Genomic DNA, 20,954 nt, shown 5'->3' with positions numbered 1-20,954 from the left:
TACGTGCTCCAAAATCCGTCGGATCCCCTACAAGTTCGTACGGAGGTGTTACTTACCACTTACGGATCCTGAAAGATTGCCCACGTTTTGGCACGTATCTGCACGTACGGCGGGTTGTGCTCTTAGCTTTAGGCTCCAATAAACGTCTATATACAAAACCTGCATATGAAAATAGGTATTTTTTGCGTACCAGAATCTCAAAACTGTCGTCGGTTGTTTAGTAAATGTAAGGAATGGGGCGAATCTGAAATCTGTCCACGAGCCGTCTAAACGCAATCTTTTTTATTAACCAACCGTTCAACACACAAGCACACATAATGTATAAAAAGTGTGTGCATGCATATCTATACGCACAGATATTGCGATCATTACCTTCGCCAAGATTCTTAGGTATGTAGGTCAATCTCATATAACTTTGGCAGCTGTGGATGGAATGTTGTGATATTTGGTATTTGAGTAGCGGTTGCGTATACCAAGGTTTTGTACGAAAATGGTACTTCTGGCACTTTTTGTCGTGAGTGCAGCGGGAAGAGTGTGTGTGTGTGTGTGTGTATTTGCAGACAAGATAACTTTTCACGCTGTGGATCGTTTTGCATTATATTTGGTAGTTATTTAGGGGTTTGGAAAACGACGGTCAAGTTCGATAATGGGCGTCCTGACAAGTTGTGGTACTGCAGCGGAGTGTCGAAGTTGGCGTTAAAGTTATCCTCAAGTGGCAGGTCTAGGATTTTTGGGTAGTGGATATGTCTTTGGGCAGGGAGTAAGTCGTGTAAGTTTGGGCCCCCTGGCGGCTTGTTTTGAACTGCAGTGGGTGATTTTTGATGTCTTTGGAAGAAAATAAGTCAAGGAGGGGTTGGTGGATTTGCATTATTTTTGTTATGTACATACCTTAGGTGATGATTAAGATCCTGAAATGTATTGTATGCAAATTGGGGCTTCATTTACATGATAATTAGAAGAATGTGTAAATCCTGAAGGCGACCTCTTTTCTGGACAGTCAGTGCTCAGTGTCTAACTACATCTGTGCTGCAGACTTGTGTAGTTGATGACATATTTGTGTCAGAAACATAGATGTAATTTTTGTTGACACATTGTTTATTAGTTTCCACTTTGCAAGTGTCATGTTCTTTGTGCCCTATCTTGTTCAAGCAGAAGTGATTCATGGGAGGGGGTTTGTCCATTTTGATGTGAAGGGGTGTTTTTCGCCTTATTTTGGTGGTGCCTATTTCTTTATGTAGGTCAACAGTATAACTGGAGAACTGATCACTTTTCAATGCCAAATAAGGATCAACAAAATGAGACCAAAAATACCCATTCCCGCTAGGCACCTTAATACATCAATGAAACCTTACAATCATTGATAAAGGCATTCTCCATAACAACCCCTGATTGTTTGGCGAAGGTATGTGTTTCTTGGAACTCTAGTTTTAATTGAGATTACTAGGGCTTAACAAAATACCGGAACCATTCAAGTGAACTCAATGCAAAATCAGAAATGCGTTATCATAAGTCGTGACTCGGTGTTTGACAAATAATGATTTTTTTTAAGTCTAGGTACTAGGTAAAAAAAAACTTGGCAAAATGATATGCAACATAATATTTCGACTTATTGTTGCATCACTGGTATCAGTATTTGTCCCACATGCCGACAAGTAAGATAAAATATGTAGTCCTGTGATGGAAACGATGAAATTGCCGCAAAACCATTACCATATCATGTCCAGAACAATAGATACAGAAAGAAAACGCTCTGAATAAAAACCAGCGGCCTAAAACCATTCTTATAGATATACCGGTACCACCAATATCATTTAATCCTTCCACATACCAATTGCATTACAATTTAGTAGGTATGATAGAGCAGATGGGACGTTGTTGAGAGTTTTTTTTTCCGACCTTTTTTTCTCGTAGTGTTTTAACCTCAGGAAGGCATACACCTTAAGGGCCCATCGTAATTATACAGGAGAGCAATGCTGGACAAAGCCTCAAATTGGTTAGCGCAGTTGTCTGTAATTCCTATTAATCATGCGTATCAGATTAGACAATACACGTTTTCCAAATGCTGTTTATGTATGAACATATGTGCATTCAAGTTTCGTTTCTAAGCTTTTCATCAAAAGACTAAGTTCTTAATCTATTGGACTTAGTTTCAAAAAACCGCTGATCCAAAAGGTTACAAAACTCATGAATATTCATGTGGTTCGGAAAACCATTAACCCTTGGGCAATACATTACCACACAGTGCAGTACCAAATTATGTCTGGTGCGTTGCAATTTTTTTTCGTTGATCTTTTTCCTCGCTTTTGTAACGTTGCAGATAACATTCAAACTGAATTCAGATAATCGCGTGTCCAAGACAAGTATTAGTAGACTTTAAAAAATGGTAAAAAAGCTGCTGATGGTTATCAGCACGCCATCATGTGACCGATTGTATAACACGAGTAGACAACTATCATTTGAATAATTACTGGGTATGTGCACATAAAGCGTATCAAATCCCTGTTCCTTCACTTCTGTTGCCAGACACGTTAAGAAGAGTTGAAGGAAGTACACCCCAGACGAGTTTTACCGCGAACGTCCTGACAAAAAACGCAGTAAGTACCAAAACGCAGTAAGTACCAATACCGTATACGTATCAGCTTAACAGCACTTCGTGTGGTGTTTCAAATTTTCTTCTCTTTTTTCTTCTTTGTTTAGAGAACGTTTATATACCAGAGAAACCTTATAGAATTCAGACTTTTCGCCCGTATTGTCATATACCTGTCAGCACCTTATCAAGCGTATTGTGTTTAATTTACATGGACCAGGTTGGCCCGTGTTAGCCGTGAAATACTCCTCCTTCGAGCAGGATCCAACATTTGTTCATCCGGTCTTTATTCTTGCTGGTCCTGCCGGATTTTTTTCTCTCCCTGCCTTCAAAACACTCTAATCTGCGTGGCCAGGCTATGAGACAATTTCATGAACCCCATGTTAATTCATAGCAGGGCCCGAAACAGTCCACAGAAAGAGGACTCCGGGTCGCCATTGTTGTTTGTTTGTTTCGATGTAATGGAGTGCGCGTTCTCGAACATGGTCTTACCCCGTCATGACCTCTAGAAGAAGTTTCGCTCACACGCTCCATCAGATCAAACAGAGACAAACAACAATGGCGACCCAGTGTACTCTTTCTGTGGACAAGCTGTTGGGCACAGCTATAGATAGTTGTCTAACAGCCTGGTCACGCAGAGAAGAGTTATTGGAAGGCAGGAGAGCTAAAATCCGGCCTGACCAGCAATAATTAATGCCGGACGAATGAAAGTTGGATCCTGTCTACGGCGTGCCCCGCGACTCCATAGTGCTAGTAGCTCGAAGGAGGAGTATTTCACGGCTATGTCGGTCCGTGAATGAACAGTGTCCTGTCCACTAGCCTGTCACCCGTTTGAATACCCCTGTCACGTTATTCACGATTTTCGGGCGGATCGATTGCTGGAAAATCGGCCATATAAATAAGAGGGTTTCGCGAATTTTTTTACCTGAAAACCGTACCTGTCACATATAAGCCATACACTGTACTCTGTACATTTGTCGTGCAATGAAGTAGTTATTATAAACGAGGCTCGGGTAATTGCTGCAGAATTGTCTTCTGATCAAATGTGACAGTATAACAAATAGAGAATTTAGCTCCGGCGGCCGACGTGTTGGCGAGCTCTGAGTGGCCATTTCTTCAGTCAAGAACGCCCGACGTCCTGGCGATTACGAGAACATCGGAAGATTTTAATAAGCAGCTCGGTCGACGTTCGAGGGTCCCTGGAAGATGCGCTTAAATTCATCAAGGCCTCGGTGACATTTTTAAAAACTTTTTAGGAGATTTTGGATTGATCTGTCTCAAAATCCCTATAAGACATAACTGTTTTAGGGTCCCCGTATACCCCAATCACGCCCTAGATATTTCCCATAACTCCCAAAAAATTGATCTAAATTTTAGCTTTCTATCGGTTTAGTGAATTCTCTTTTTGTCCATGTCCAAGAGATGCTACCATCTTATGGGGTATATACACTTTTTAGTGTTGCACAGACGTCGCCCGAGACACCTTTAAGTTATTTGTAATGGGGCAGATTTTCAGCAAAAAATACAGCTGATGCTCAGTGATGTTGAAATTCGGCGAGCTTTGATGTACAAATTGGACTGGCGTAGGAAAGAATTGTAAAGACGACTTTCCTACTGGAAGCATGTCACACTGTGGTGTTCGTTCGCATCATGTAGCAACTGTTTGTTTGTTTGTTTGATTTAGATGTCCATAAGTGTGTTCATAATACCCCCCTCACATTGGGCGAAAATCGATTGGAAGACTAATCTACGAGGGGCGTGCAATAAGTAATGGTCCTGACCCACTTCCAGTTGTCTGATCTAAATGAAATTTTGTATGTGTAATAATTCATATCTCTATGGGTTATGTTGCAAAAGACAGCTCTGAACTAATTGTGGTTTCTGATTTACTGGTGTTTGAACTTAGTCAGGTGCGAAATGGACCAGGTGTGAAATGGAACCAGTTGAGTGTCGCGCAGTGATCCGGTTTTGTATTTGAAAGGACGCACACCAAAGAAGACTTTTGATGAAATAAATGAAACTTATGGTGATGATGCCCCATCAGATGACCTTCCTGAATTCAAACGTGGCTGGAAGTCTGTGGAAACAGCTCCCAGACCTGGTCGTCCCTCTTGTGCCATTGATGAGGCATCAGTTGGAGGACCAACCTGGGGTGTCCTACAAAATCGGTGTCCAGAGCTGCATCAAACGATGGGAGAAATGCATAACTCTGGGTGATTCCTATGAAGAGAAAGACTAATAACTGTGCCAAGTTTCATTAATCTCCTGCTATGTGAAATGGGTCAGGACCATTACTAATTGCACGCCCCTCGTACGAGCTCTAAATGACATTTTCGTGAGTAAGACGTCCGGTGTTCTCACGATCATCTTGAAATTTTCAGGGATCGCCAGCAATTTTCAGGGGTTGTACGATGGTCGCGGTGCAGCGAAACATGTTCTTAACATAAGCGAAAAGTCGTAGGAGATCTCTGATATCGCAGAGCTTGTGACGGAGACGCAGATCATGCATGCAAATTGTTCCTACATCGCAAGGGTATCGGTCAATAGTCTTGCGTCAATCTAACGATTAAAGACCGATAGGCGAGCACAGACATAGTTATTACTCATCGAGCGCAAATTTGATGGCGAACGCAAGTCAGTCGGGCAACGTTCGGGCGACGTTCGCCCGATTTCCGTTTGTTTACAAATATTGAATTTCTGGCAATGTTAGGGTAATTCTAACATTGTGGCACCTGTGGTAGTACGCAGGCTGGCTTTGTGACACACTTTCCTTTCTTGTGTCGTTTTTATTATGCCCGCGCATTCCATTCAATAGTTAAACGATTCCGACAACAAAATAAGCAACATTTATTGATCTCTTCATTTTTTAGGGACGTTTTGTGCTACCTTGTTCTCGTTTAAGAGGTCACGGGAGGTTCATTATCATAGATTTATTCACCGTCGATCGCACGAGCCTCGCTTATATGTGAGGGGGACAGTTTTTGAGTGAAAAATTCGCAAGACCATCTTAAGGTCATAAAATCAGCCGACCTTCCTGCGATCGCGAAGTACGTCCGAAGATCGTATGTAATGTGAGGGGGGTATCATGGCAACTATGTCATTTTATATCGATGTTCGTTACTACACATGCTGGCTTAGTGCAGAGCGCCACCTAGCGGAGTGTACCTTTGATAGTTCACCGCGCTTTCTACCTTTTCCTTCCAGTCCTTGGCTTCAGAAGACGGCACCATGTCGTTTGTACGCCAGAGCAAGTTCCGCCATGTCTTCGGCGCGGCGATGAAAAAAGACTCGCACTACGAGGGGATTCCAGTCACCCGTAACTCCTTTGACTCCACGTTCTGCGCTGTCAACCCAAAATTCTTGGCTATAGTCACCGAGGCCGCGGGCTCCTTCCTGGTCCTGCCAATTGAAAAGGTACGTAAAAAATTCACAAACCCTATCCTTTGAAAATTACTAACCCCCTTTTCTACATAAGTGTACGTTGTTTTACATTGTGCGGCGGCACCATTCTTTCATTCTGCCTTACGTGGTGATTTGTTATACCGCGGCCGTGTCAATATATCCACCACTTCCCCCCGAACACTCCGGACTACCACCTGTAACTGTTTGTTCTAGTGTGGGTTACAGACACTTATATGGACTGAGATATCGGGCTAGCTCTCTGCCCGCCAAACTGTTTAGAATGTGGATAGGAAAGTCAGTGGACTGAACATTGTCGTTTTGTCTCTCCAGGTGGGCCGTGTGCCCGACAACCCTCCCATGGTGACGGGACATCGGGACGCGGTGCTGGATATTCAGTGGAGCCCCTGGAATGACAACATGATCGCCAGCTGCTCTGAGGACAAGACTGTAAAAGTACGTAACATCGATCATAATCCCACCAGGTGTCATTATACCTCCACCTAAAAAAAATAGAATATAGGTCTTCCCAAGTTTGTCTTAAACACCGAATGTTAGATATTCTATATATATTACCATTCAGGTATTTAGGTGTTGAAGACAATCTTGAGAAGGCCTCTATGACAAATTTTTTCAGGTGGCGGTATGATGGCACCTGCTGGAATTATTGCAAATGTATGTTACGATCAGACTGACTTATACCGCTGTAAAAAAGACAGTCACGTGATGACCGGGCCACAATGTCAAGTCACACTATGACCTTGTCAGCGCCTTGACCTTGCTGTGACATTGCCGGTGTGTTCCATCAGGTGTGGGAGATCCCTGAGAACGGTCTTGTTGAGAACATCACGAAGCCCGCGCTCACGCTGGCGCATCACCAGCGCGCCGTGGGCATCATCGCCTGGCACCCCACCGCAGAAAACATCCTCCTGAGCGCAGGTCAGTTCCCCCCCCCCCCACACACACACACATGCACACAACACACACCACACCTACTGCAACATCCTCATGAGCGTCGGTCAGTAAACCACCCCCCTCCACACACACACACAACACACACCCCTCCGCACACAACATCCTCATGAGCGCAGCTAGGTAACCACCCCCCTACACACACAAACAACACACACCCCTCCGCACACAACATCCTCATGACCGCAGCTGGGTAACCACCCCCCTACACACACAAACAACACACACCCCTCCGCACACAACATCTTCATGAGCGCAGCTGGGTAACCACCCCCCTACACACACAAACAACACACAGCCCTCCACACACAACATCCTCATGAGCGCAGCTGGGTAACCACCCCCCTACACACACACACAACACACAGCCCTCCACACACAACATCCTCATGAGCGCAGCTGGGTAACCACCCCCCCCCCCACACACACACCACACACAGCCCTCCACACACAACATCCTCATGACCGCAGGTGGGTAACCACCCCCCTACACACACACACAACACACAACACACACCCCTCCGCACACAACATCCTCATGAGCGCAGCTGGGTAACCACCCCCCTACACACACAAACAACACACACCCCTCCCCACACAACATCCTCATTAGCGCAGGTCGGCACCCCCTCGCCCCACACAACCGACCAAACCACCCACCCAACACCACCCCCACAAACACAGGCGATTGTCAGAAGTAACGTTATGGATCTGTGTGTTTCTGGTGTTAGAGTTTTAGTGTTGTTTTTTAAGGCTTAACTTGCTAACGCACGCATGCTCACTACAAATCATAAAAAAATATCTCAAATACAAATAAAAATAACTGAAAATCCAGCTTTTTTACTTTGCGAGGAAAAAATGAATTGAATGTAAAAGCAATGGCAGGAAACTATATCATATTGTTCTACATGGAAATACTTCATGTTTCTGACATGTCTCCACGTGCAGGTAAAGACAACCTGGTGGTGATCTGGAATCTTTATACGGGGGAGGTCGTGTCTGAGATCGCGTGTCACCCGGACCTCCTGTGGTCGTGTGTCTGGAACTACAACGGCACGCGCATCGTCACTACCTGCAAAGACAAGTCGCTACGTGTGATCGACCCCCGCAAAGGGGAGGTCATCTCTGTGAGTAGGGTGTTAAGAGCGAAATGTCTGTAAGGATCAAACAATGGTGGCATGGGTCAAAAAATAGATTTGGCTCATATTTTGCACAGTGATAGTACTTGGTCCACAACCCCTTAACCTTCAAGCACCCGACCTTTTTTGCGACTAAAATGACCGAGTGGGGTCCAAACGGACCCCAAAATGTTTTGTTCATCAAATCTTTATTCGAGAAGTGAATATCAATTTGTAATAAAGAAACTAAGATATTGTTTTAAATTCAACTATGTTCTATAATGCGTATCAGAAGGAAATCCAAAACGGGAACAAAAGCAGGCAGTTTTATCAACAGACAATGTTAAGGGCTACATATAATCTGAATCAGTGCCGGTGTCACTAGCGATCTCGCCCTTCCCGGCTAGTGATCTCGACCCCCTATCTCGCCCCCATTTAGAGATTTCGCCCCCCCCCCCCCCCAAAAAATAAATAAAACGGGCTTACATAACATTTTAGAACTTGGTTGGTATAAATCACAAAATGCAGTCTCAGAATGATATAATCCGACGAGTCTGATACATAACTCCATCCATAGTATTAGATTAAATATTAACGTCATTTATTGTTGATATGACAGTTGAAGTTGTTTCAGACAAGGAGGGTTGGGTCCCTTGTATTCTCTTTATTGCATATACTTGAGTCTCGACATAAGATGTCTTTCATTGTATTTACCTGTCCTCAAGCAACCTATATATCTCCAATATGAAGCCTCTACCATGAATTGACCACAAAAGAAGTATGAAATGTCTTTATTAGTTATGTAGATAAGATAGTCATTAGAAAATGTCGCATATTTTGTTATATGCACCTAGCCTATGGGCATCTTCACCTCCAAAATGACAGTTTTTTCTAGTATTTAGGAACCCTGGAGTTTTACCCGTGTTTTTTAAGGCTGGCACTTTACCAGTGTTTTGTAGCATTTTGCAACATGTATATCAACTTGCGCGTAGATAGTGATTATAATGAGAAACCACTATTCACTTGTGTTTTTGTTAGTGCGTTCAAAATGTTTCCTGCACAAGATAGAAAATACTGTGACAAATTGAAAATATATAGCTGACGTATTAAGCACCGTAGGTGGTGCTGATTTATACGTCTTTTTATGCCACCTCAACTGCAAAGAAATGCCTTTTCCATTTCAATGGCTTGTTTGCACTGAACCATCTAGTATCGACTTTCGAGGTATAACAGGTGCTAGGTAACACCATTTACGTTACTCCCCAGGTGCAGCTGCAGTATGCTGTATAGTACCAGGTAGCGAGCATAATATGTAGTAATCAGTTGCTCTTGAGAACCCTCCGAGAAGCAACGTTCTTAGGGGGGAAGAAAACACTGGCGGGTATGGGGGGGGGGCGAAAACGCTAAAGGGGGCAAAAACGCTAGTGATCTCACGCCTCCCGCAGGGGGGGGGGGGGCGAAATCACGGGGGGGGGGTCCCTGTGACACCGGCAAAGTATTACAGTTCTATAATTCGACAAATTTAGTTACGGCCCTAAATGGCGATTTCTGGTCAAAGGCAAAATCTTACCTACTTTCAGGGACAATCACGTGACTATATCATGACCCGAAACTCGAGAAGCATTTATTTGATAGATAATGCATAATAGATGTACATTTGAACAGAAGTTGAATAAGAATTCTTGTTTACTTCGTCATATAGCGTATGTTAAACATAAAATTCACAATTTTTGTCAAATGCAAAGAAAATGGCCTACTTCCAGGGACAACCACGTGACTAAACGACATGACCCGAAACTCCATAAGCATCTATTTGATAGATGATACATTATAGATGTACATTTGAACAGAAATTGATTAGGAAGCCTTGTTTACTTCGTCACGTAGCGTGCGTTGAACATAGCTAATACTCACAATTTTTGCCAAACACAAAAAGTGTTCTACTTTCAGAGACAGTCACGTGACAACCAAATAAGAAGCCAAAGTTTGCAACAAGGTATTTGATAGATATTTTAATGATCTATATATCGTACAAATTTCAAGCAAAAAAATTATCAGAGTGGCACTTATAGCGTTACAAAGTTGGGCCAAAAATTACGTTTTTTTAAAGCTTGAAACATTACATTGTTTTCAGGCTGCCCAAGAACTAACGTACACCTCTTCGGAAATTTCACAACGATTTTAAAAAAGCCAAAATGTTGGTCTATTCAGATCTTGTTTTGTTTTAATGATAGGTATTTCGGAGACAGTGGCGTTAAATCTGCTGACTTCCGTGTTTTTGAGATCTGAAAATTGGGAAAAATGGCCAGAAAACATTCTTTGCCCGTTACCATGGCAACAAGGAGTTTTGATCTAAAAGAAAGATATTTTGAGGGGTTGAGGACCAAGTACTATCAATGTGCAAAATATGAGCCAAATCTATTTTTGACCCCTGCCACCATTGTTTGATCCTTACAGACATTCGCTCTTAAATATGGACGTGTGATATGTGTATGTGGTGCATCATCATCATCGGACGGCTGCAGAAGCTTCCTCCTACTTGTCCAATTGTTTATTGATTTATTAATCCCATAAATGGAGGGTGGCCCCTAAAATTGAAAAGTTCCAAGGGGGGCCACGATACATGCAAAACAAGACAAGACGCGTTGCATGCAGTCAGTTGACAACATATGATAGATCACATGGAAACCGAGGGGTCAAGACAAATCAGTGTCTTTTTTCACCAATGTTGGTATTGTCTTGTTTGGATGCCTATGTTCTTGCCTTTTTGTAGTCATGTAAGTCTTGAATTTCTAGCTTAGAAAATATATATTCATCATTAGTTAAGAGTTTGTGGATGAGAAGGGGGAAATTTTGTCTGTCCGACTCAAAAAGGGTTTTGTAGTCCTTAGAACGGGACGTTAAGCCGTGGTCATCTCTTCATTGTGCTTGTGCGAGCTAGGGGAATTTTCCGGTACAATGGACCTTTGAAATACTGTACATAGCATCTGTCCTCTTTGTCATGACCAGTGGAAGAATAGCTGTTCTGTGAGCTAAAACTGGATGGAGATCGGGATATAGGAGAATTCTATTTACAGAACCATCAGGTACTTACATTGCTTACGTTTCAATGTCTCTCAGACACCTTCGTCAAAGCTTCTAACTGGAGTTCTGCTTCTCACTGCTATATGTAGCCTATGTAGGTGGCGCTTTTGCGGTGAGAAAACAATCCCAAACGTGGCTAAGCTCAGCGCAAAAGCGCCACCTACATCGGCCACATATAGCGGTGACAAGCAGAGCTGCAGTGACAAGCTCTCTCAGACAAACGAAGGTGTCTGAGAGACATCAAAACGTAAGCAATGTAAGTACCTGCTGGTTGTGTAAAAAGAATTCTCCTACATCCTATTTTCTACCAACCTGGTGAAAATATTTTCGGATGGATGGAGATGACTTGACTTTAGTTACCTTTCGTCTGACTATGTTCCTTCCTACCCTCACAAGGAGAGGAAGTATGCTCACGAAGGTGCAAAGCCACAGCGCGCCGTGTGCCTGAAGGACGGACGTATCTTCACCACGGGATTCTCCAAGATGAGCGAACGCCAGTACGCCCTGTGGGACGATGTATGTATCCTTGTTGTATCTTGTACAACTGTATTGTTAACGTTAGTTCACCTTTATCCGTGGGGTAACCTATAGTCGTTGCTATAAAATCGGGGGTGTTTAGATATATCAAGTGGATGGACAGCGATCTGAAAGTGCAATATTTTTTTTTAAATACAGCTTGTTTACCAATTTAAAACCACCGTCCGTTGCATTGACATTCCTAAATACCCAGTTTCTTAAACAAAGAATAAAGGTTACCCCGCGGATAAAGCTTACCCCGCGGATAAATATGAACTAGCGTTATATCTCATGTGTATCAAGGCATGTTCTATGTACATTTATGTGTTTGATGAACTTTTATGCAGGCTTTTGGAATGGTAAAAAGTGCACCATGCGTTATCACAGACACACACAAACACACACACACATACACGCACGCACGCACACACACACACACACACACACAAACACACACTCGCGCGCGCGCGCGCGCACACACACACACATGCACACACACACACACAAACATACACAAACTAATTGCACAATGTAAAATGTGAAAAAAAAATGTTGTTCACCTAGTACAATGCCATTTGTATTTGTCCCTTTTCAAAGAGGGTTATAAGGTACACAATGGCAAGATATGCTTCATGCTTAACAAAGTCTACTGATGTTTTCGGTAAATAAACTTACTGTCCTCTTGCACTTCGTCAGGTTAAAGATCATGACTGTTTTTTTTTTCTTCTTCAGAACAACCTGAGTGAACCAATCATCCTGGAGGAGCTTGACACTAGTAACGGGGTCATCTTCCCGTTCTACGACCCTGACAGCAGCATGGTGTATCTGGGAGGCAAGGTACGGGGTGCAGCAAGACTTTGGGTCAAGATTAACATACATTCTCATAATTCCACCAGGTATCATTATACCGCCACCTCAAAAATTACTGTAGAGGTCTTCCCAAGATTGTCTTGAGCACCGAATGTTAAATATCTTAAATGTAATATAATTCAGATATGTAGGTGTTGAAGACAATCTTAAGAAGGCCTCTAGAACAACGTTTTTTGAGGTGGCGGTATAATGGCATCTGGTGGAATTATGAGAATGAATGTTACACAGGACAACTGATACATTCGACGGTAGACATAGGAAAATAAGTTAGACATTCAATAATAAGATTTTCATCACTCAAATAAACCTCGTATTTAATTTTTATGTTTGAGGGTACACTGATGCATTGGCAGGTAAGGTTCCACTATACACTACTTTATATCAGAAAATGATTTTAAAGACCCATTGCGTTACTTGTTCAAAATCTTAAAGTCAGCTATGAAATTTTAGATTTGAGCTTTGAAGAGAGGCAGTGAGGTTTGTAACTAGGTTTAGTGCACCTAGTCCCCAAAGTGAATTATTCTTGTACTTTATACCAGAAATAAACACGCTTATATTTTTCCTCCTAGGGTGACAGTATCATCCGTTACTATGAAGTAACAGACCAGCCTCCCTTTGTGCATTGGATTAGTAATTTCAGCACCTCAAGCAAGCAGCGAGGCCTGGGCTTCCTGCCAAAGAGGGGGGTCAACGCCCTCCATAATGAGATAGCCAGGTGAGAAAGACTCTTGATACCTCCGTGTACGAAGGTTTTGTTTTCGGTGTGTATGCTTCTGTCTTCCTAGTTAGTTAAATACAGAAAAAAGAATAAAGAGCAACTGGGAAATAGTGCCATGCCCATATAATGACATGAACTCAAAAAACAAATGTCGCAAAAGAGGACAATTTGTACGGATCCAGTGAAAAATCCATAACAGTGTATACACCTAGAAATTTGCACATCTGGAAAAATATCTCACTGACATAAGAGAGCCTCAATTTTCGGTCTTTTATTTAGTATTTTGTACATATTCATTCATCAGAGTATGGACCGACATTACACTTTGTGAAGGATGGAGGAAAACTGGTTGCCAGATCCTTTATAATACCTCAATGGTGAAACAGTTGGACTAAAGAATAGATAAGTTGAGATGAGTCACATCCACGGCACTTACATTGTCACCTTGCTACCTTCTTCAAAAGATCACCCCCAACAAGCTCTATCATACAGTAGACACATACTGGGGCACTTTTCTATTATGATCCCAGTGAAACACATGAGATACACATAGGAATTACAGTTTCTCATTGGCAATAATGAAACCTTTCTGGTATATGTCCTCCAAAATAAACATTATTAGAAACCCTTTGGCATGGAAAAAAGGAAATATACACACCAAGATATCCTCTCTTACACTGCATGCGTGTGTATCTCCGGTATATGGTCTTATGCTGTCTCATTTAAAACGGCGCTTAATTATGCAACTTAAATTGGCAAAAATCCAATAAAGAAACAGTTCAGCTTGAGATATCTAATTCTATTGCAAGAACACTTCTCCAGGGATCAATAAAAAGATGTCCCCAAGATCTGACCAGTGAATCGATTTTTATAACACATCTATCCACAAATACGGGCTTTCCTTCAATGACGCGTTGACCGCATTACTCAGAAAAAAAGTTTAACGTACAAGTCCGACACTCGCTTGAATGCCGAAACTTTCCTACCCGACCCTGGAAGAAAAACATAACTTTTCATCTCAAATCATTTTTAAAATGAGATTGATGCAATAAAATGCAATTCATCATGTACATAATCACGCGATTTTGGGGTTCATTTATATTTGGGAACGGATTCTTTTTGAGTGCCCACTCGGATAATCCAGGAACGAGACCTTAATATCCCCTGACTTTTCACTATTGAATGGAGTTTGGTTAATATAATTTTCATCAATCAGTGACTACTTTTTAAAGAGAAACACGCGTAACTCCAAATCGTCAGCCCATCTTGATCACGGAGTGACCCAGATCTCGTGAGAGTTGCGAGAACTCGGTCGATACTCGCGTGGATCTTTTGCCCCCCCCCCCACCCTGCCTCCTTGCGGAGTAAGGGTAAGTAGGACTTGGGCAGCTCCTAACCACCATGATCAAGATGGAATGATGGCAATCGAAAATTTGGAGGTACGTGAGTTTACCTTTCAAAAATCAGTCACTGATGAAAATCCTATTAACTGTGTACATACGTGACTGATGAATCTCTTTAATGAATTGAGTTTGCCATGCACATACTGACCTTTATCTGTTTTTCAGGTTCTATAAGCTGCATCCAGATAAATGCGAACCAATCAGCTTTACAGTTCCAAGAAAGGTGGGTAGTGAGTAATCTCTAATCATATGAAGGCTGTGCCAGAATTAACAGTCCAATATCATTGTCCTTTAAATAAAAGAAGTTAGACCAAATTGAGTAATTCATTGGTTTTGTTGATATAGGTTTAAGACATAAATGAAGAACATTAAATTAAGGGATATGTTTATGCAGATGAGTCATTAAGATGTAGTTAAAATATGTAGCTACATTACTGCTGGATATATATTTTATAAAATTATTTCAGACGTTTCAAACACCATGTTTTTTTCTTGATTGACTAAAAATAAGAATAAACAAACCTTCATGCAAAACACGAAACCCAAGTTTTGTATATTATTTTTTCAATTATTGTTACAGTCGGAGTTGTTCCAATAGGACCTGTAACATACCTGGACCTGAATTTTCTGTACCAGTGCCCACCCCTAGTGTGTGCGTTGAATTGGATGTGTTGACCCGTGTGTGTTGTGTTGCACTCGATGTTGTTCTTGGAAGACCTGTAACATACCTGGACCTGAATTTTCTGTACCAGTGCCCACCCCTAGTGTGTGCGTTGATTTGTGTCTGTTAACCCGTGTGTGTTGTGTTGTAGTCGGAGTTGTTCCAGGAGGACCTGTAACATACCTGTACCTGGAATTTCCTAGAACCGGCTCCTATAGTGTGTGTGTTGATTTGTGTGTGTTGACCCGTGTGTATTGTGTTGCAGTCGGAGTTGTTCCAGGAGGACCTGTACCCAGACACTGCCAGCCAGACCCCCGCGCTCTCGGCGGACGAGTGGCTCGAGGGGAAGGTCGCTGACCCCAACCTGATGTCCTTCCGCGAGCTGGCCGGCGTCCTGCCGCAGAAACCCAAGACAACCAAGCTGCCGCAGAAACCCAAGCTGACCAAAGTATGTAGAAATAGGAATTGATAAATGAACGAGTAAAGCTTTATTTATGCATCTTGTGCTTTTATTGAATACATTTTATTTTACAATTGTATCCGGTACAATGTATGACAACGACTATAACAAAGTACAAAATAAATGTATCGAGTAAAACTGTTTCCAACCGTCCTACTCAACCTCCACCACGGTCATACCCAATGGGTCTCCGGGTCACGATGGCAATACACATGGAAGTCTTTCGATCGCTTTTCATACTTACATGTTGTTAAAAAACTGTTTTAGATACTTCCAGTAGTTCCCTCTATCCTTTGATATTTAGATCTGCAATGTCGCCTGTGGGCGTTCCAAAATTGTATATAATTAGCCTTTTCTTTAGATGATCTTTGACCACCGAACTTGCGCACAAACTATTTTTGTGATCCCTTGGGATATAATCCAATTCATGACTAGAATTGTAATTTGTAAATAGATTTTAGGATAATTTTAGGTAAACTTGTCAGATATGTTGTACCATTTTTAGGTGATGCTATTTCTAGAACTTTAAAATCAGTACTCTCCAAGCAGAGGTTGTAATAGTCGGGAAATTTATTGGTCCGCTCCTCTAAACCTCTGCCTCAAAACGCACTGGGGCGGGGCTATTCTTTCAAAATCCGTGTTAGTACCCGCCCCGTGCAGCATAAAAAGATCGTCAGCCAAATAGTTTTACTGCCCCGGATTAACGCGCACCCGGGACATTGGTATAGTTCATATGAGTGTTGAAAAATAACGTTTTGTTTCTATTTGCCCTGGTACGTAGAAAACGGCTGACACCGTTGCTGACGGCACGTGCCTTTCCATGACGATAGTTCGCATCACCACCAGCCTGACACAGGACCAGATCAGCGACGACTTCATCAAGGAGACCGTCAAGATGGTGTCAGGACAGGTCAACAAGGAGGAGGGGGTAGGTAGGGTGGGTGGGCGCTAGAATGGACGGATGGATGGATGGATGGATGGATGGGTGGAAAGATTGATGAATGGATGGACGGATGGCTGGATGGATGAATTGATGAATGGATGGGTAGGTGGATGGAAGGATGGATTGATGGATGGAAGGAAGGATGGATGGATGGATGGAGAGCGAAGCAAAGACTGAGATAAATTTGTACATAGATACTAAGGCAGAAATATGACTATAAATGTATACATATATTGGTATTTGATATAATGATATCAATATATAGCATATGTATCATTATTCTATATAAGATATAATGTAGTATCGAAGACTTCCTCGGGGGTGGTCATCTAGAAATCAGTTTACTCGCGCATCCAAATCTGAGGAACAAAAGTAATTGTTATGTGCCTTCACCGTTGTGCAGTACCATACTTTTAACAAAGTAAACCTGCAATGATCAAAATGACATTACCTTTCTACTCACTGTCCTATCATACACGTTAAGGATAGAGAGAAGTTTGAAAATTTTTTTGGTTGATGACATCATGATGTTTTTAATCAAACTGCTCTCTTCCGTTTTTAGAGGGTGATGGTCCATGTGGATGCTGGGCAGAGGATCTACATGGGGGGCTCCTTCGATCCGTTTCTGCTGTTTGAGATGTCGGACATCGACACGCTTGATCAGGAAGCCGGCAGGGAGAAGTTCACAAAGGTGTTCTTCGACTTCCTGTCACAGAAACTGCCGGTCAAGTACGAGAGGTAAAGCAGGAACTTTTCATGACCTCATTCATGAGTTATCCTGATTAAATCTCGCTTGTAGCAGACCGCTAAACATCCGGCCTGCCAGGCTCCTAGAGTCTGTGTAAGACAAACTCTGCTGTCTGGGGCTGTGACTGGAGTTTGTACACCTTTTGCTATAAGCCACATGGGCCCAGGGAGGAGCAAGTTACAGCCCCAGACAGCAGTGTTTGTGTTACATAGACTGATTAACTCATTAATACGTATTTAAATGACATACACACCAGTTCAATTTTGAACGCATATGTGTTCTTCCTTCTATTAAGGGTATTTCTCCCAAATCTACCAAATGGAAGCGAATCTATGACATTGATAACTAGTTGTTAACTGCACTGAGAGCTCGACGACAGAACTTGGTGTAAGGACGCGTACACGCCCGATTAACCCTATTCAGACCGGGGGGGGGGGGGCTTTTGAGGCCCGCGCTAACTTCGATGTCCTATAACGCCAGAACGGCTTACGCTAGAGCCACAAAATTTAGTGAGTTTTCCTAAAATATTGTTGACAACAATTCTACGAAGTTTGACAAATTTTCCATTTTTTCTTGTTGCCATGGCAACCATTTGTTGACAGGCAGTTTTGCCAAAAATCACTATTTTTGGTTCTAACAATGTATTTTTCAAATTTATTTGCTATATTACTGTGATTTTGTTACATAAATAAAATCTTATATTATTCAGCATATCTTTCATAATTATATATGCATAAATTATGCTAATTCGATGACGTCATCAGCCCAAAATCCAAGATGGCGGACGGAATGGGCAGATCAAGAAAAACAAGCTAATTATCCCTTAAAATTTGCAACTACCTGGTATTTTTTCATCAAAAACCAACTAAATGAATGAATTTAGTCTATTTCCATTGCCCTTTGTGATTATTTGTTGCAAAAAAAGTATTTTTCAAAATTCAAGGTGGTGGATATAATATGGCGGAGCCCAACTCGTATCTTAGATGTGCATGACGCCATTTTATGACGTCATATTGACGTCATTGATGTTGCTATTGGCAACGCAAGTCGTAATAAACATTATTATTCTGTTATCTGCACTTGTTGTTACATTTTTGCAGCATAACTTGAAGTTTTCTGAGAATACCCATTTTTCATGGGTTTGGCCAATGTAATCAAATTGATGACGTCATAATTGCGTCATCTTACGTCAACCTAACGTCAAACGTCACATACTTGTCAGATATTATGTCGAAATCATGTCCTGAAAATATGGTGGCCCTACGGCACGTCTTTTTAGAGTTATAGGACTTAGAAGTGGAGGGCCTCAAAAGCAGGTCCAGGGATGACCAAAAAAGCCCGGTCTGAATAGGGTTAAACCATTGCTCGAGCTCCGAGTATTTTGTAATTAATACTAATGGTAAACAAGATTTCATCTCAAAAAAATCTTTTTACAGACGTATGATACGTTTTGGTCCCATGCCAATTATCTAATATGGACCAGACAATTTTAGAGTGGAGTAATGCAGGAAAGAGACTTTGTAAGCAGTGTTTTTACATGAAGTTTTATATTATAAAAAAGTGTAAATCCAACGTTACATTTATGATAACGCTGACACTTTCTTGTTTTGTACGTCGATCACCCAGGATCCAAGTGATTTTTCACCGCCTGCCAGCTAACGAAGTCGGGGAGAAAGGCACGCTGAGGTCCAACATTGAAGTCTGATGCAGCCAGAAGTTCACTGCTTCCTTTGTTTATCAATGACGATGAAGTTTATCGCATACCCATGCCCCAATGGGGCCACATGCAGTCAGTTTGATACAAAAGGTAGTAAACGCAAAAATATACAAATACTATAGTTAACTTGCATCTTCTCTCTTACTAAACATTTGTAGGCTAACTTACATAGGGAGATTTCCCACCATATTGTGGTCAGCTGATGGCATAAGATATTTGAACATATCTTACTTCATCATGTGTGCATATGTCTGATCTACATGTGTGGCAATAACGAATGTATTACGTATGACAAAAAGCGAATGTATTACGTATGACAAAAAGCTGTCCTCGTCGACATGACAGATGAACAACACGTAGATCATTATATAGTGAACACTCTAGGGCAAAGTGCATTTCGTTTTCTACATGCTTGTGGTTCTGATATACAGAAAATAGTAACCCCATACAATAGTGGTACACTTATACCTCAATTGTCAAGATGATAGGTGCCAGTTTGTGTACAGTTAAACATGCTGATTCGGAATCCACCTACAGTAGGCGTTATTTTCCATCTCAGAAACGGCCGTTCCTTTAAACGTGTTGTAGCATATTGCATTACATAACGGTGCTCATTTGCAACATCATGCCCGAAGGCTAATTGCACAATGACTAAGGGATCTAGTAGATAGTATGATACATAAAACTATTGTCTTATCAACTATATAATACAATGAATACTATTGTCGGGCTAGACTTCTTCTTTGAAGGCCTTGGCTAATATACATGAACTGCCCAATGTTCTGTATGATGGTGGGATTTTGTGCTTTTAGTAGAAATATAGTCTTTTGGGTGATCTCTTAGGTGATAAAAGCTTGAAATAAATATTACATACAACACGCTTCGTCACTGTAGTGTATTATCGCTGGGTCACCGTTATCCACGGGACAATTTGAAAACTAGCCTGAGTACCATCCTCCGTAGCGACCGCTGGCTCAATCATTTCTTTTGCTATCCACCCTTAGGCTAGATCTCAAGTGAAAGGATTGAGCCAGCGGTCACTATAGAGGATGGTACTACGGCTCATCTGAAAGAACAATTCATCGACGTAGCCACAGATGGATAGGTTACCCCGTGGACTAAGTTAAACCAGCGTAACTAGGCTCTGTTTATATAGATATGTACCGTAATTTTTTCGGTGGTATAGGTGGTCAGGGAATAGGCTTTTGACTTTGCGGCTTGAAAGTAAAAACTTTTTCCGAGGTGAGGCCCGGCCGGCTATCTTTACGTTGCCTATGCTCTCGTCATGCTCTCGGATGTTACCATCATAATCGATCTCGTTTCCAGAAAACTAAATTCGTGTTCTGAAACAGGTGTGTATACATGTAAGTACATGTCCAAAATATCATTCTTCATGGAAAGAAGTTAGATCTTAACAAAAACATCGGCAAACATGTGACACATTCAGCTTTAAGTACCATCTAGAAAAATTATTTGAAATATCTATAAAAAGATGCAATACTGTATAAAACCTACGGCCAAATGGTATGCTAAAAGCCCCCAAAATAGATCACAGTTTCTGAATGTAATATGCTTGTCCGACAACGTGTTACTAAAAACGAATTCCCTAGGGAATGCGTGTGTTGAATATTTAGAATTTCTGGCAACTCAATCGCAAGACTATTCCATCGCATCCGCCTTTGCGGCGTCGCCAAAACAATGAATAACAAAGATTTTGTTAGCATTTCACTGTTATTGTTTGCATAAATTACAAGTTAA

General features: G+C 41.8%; 1 protein-coding gene across 2 annotated transcripts; it reads left to right on the top strand.

The window, feature by feature from the left end:
- The first annotated feature begins 2,487 nt into the window (after positions 1-2,487).
- LOC118426262 (coronin-6-like) lies at positions 2,488-19,974 on the top strand. 2 transcript variants are annotated; one of them, XM_035835538.1, is made up of 13 exons: positions 2,488-2,594; positions 5,792-6,001; positions 6,320-6,442; positions 6,796-6,925; positions 7,907-8,085; positions 11,557-11,676; positions 12,409-12,513; positions 13,116-13,261; positions 14,833-14,890; positions 15,594-15,776; positions 16,570-16,716; positions 17,294-17,469; positions 19,106-19,974. In XM_035835538.1, the coding sequence occupies exons 2-13, from the start codon at positions 5,816-5,818 to the stop codon at positions 19,182-19,184; spliced, it is 1,632 nt and encodes a 543-aa protein (XP_035691431.1). In that variant the 5' UTR covers positions 2,488-2,594; positions 5,792-5,815; the 3' UTR covers positions 19,185-19,974. The 2 variants fall into 2 exon arrangements, with proteins under 2 accessions (XP_035691431.1, XP_035691432.1); XM_035835539.1 differs by having other exon boundaries at positions 2,507-2,611.
- Positions 19,975-20,954: the final 980 nt, after the last annotated feature.

Source organism: Branchiostoma floridae, chromosome 11 (assembly GCF_000003815.2).
Source record: "Branchiostoma floridae strain S238N-H82 chromosome 11, Bfl_VNyyK, whole genome shotgun sequence".
NCBI lineage: Eukaryota > Metazoa > Chordata > Leptocardii > Amphioxiformes > Branchiostomatidae > Branchiostoma > Branchiostoma floridae.
Note: the sequence above shows the minus strand (reverse complement) of the source record. Positions and strands in the feature narration are given on the sequence as shown.

Excerpts from the sequence above, each read along its gene's own strand:
- LOC118426262 (XM_035835538.1), top strand. The coding sequence starts at position 5,816 with ATGTCGTTTGTACGCCAGAGCAAGTTCCGCCATGTCTTCGGCGCGGCG. Across the intron at positions 14,891-15,593 it reads GCTTTACAGTTCCAAGAAAG|TCGGAGTTGTTCCAGGAGGA; the intron begins GTGGGTAGTGAG and ends ATTGTGTTGCAG. Across the intron at positions 17,470-19,105 it reads CTGCCGGTCAAGTACGAGAG|GATCCAAGTGATTTTTCACC; the intron begins GTAAAGCAGGAA and ends TCGATCACCCAG.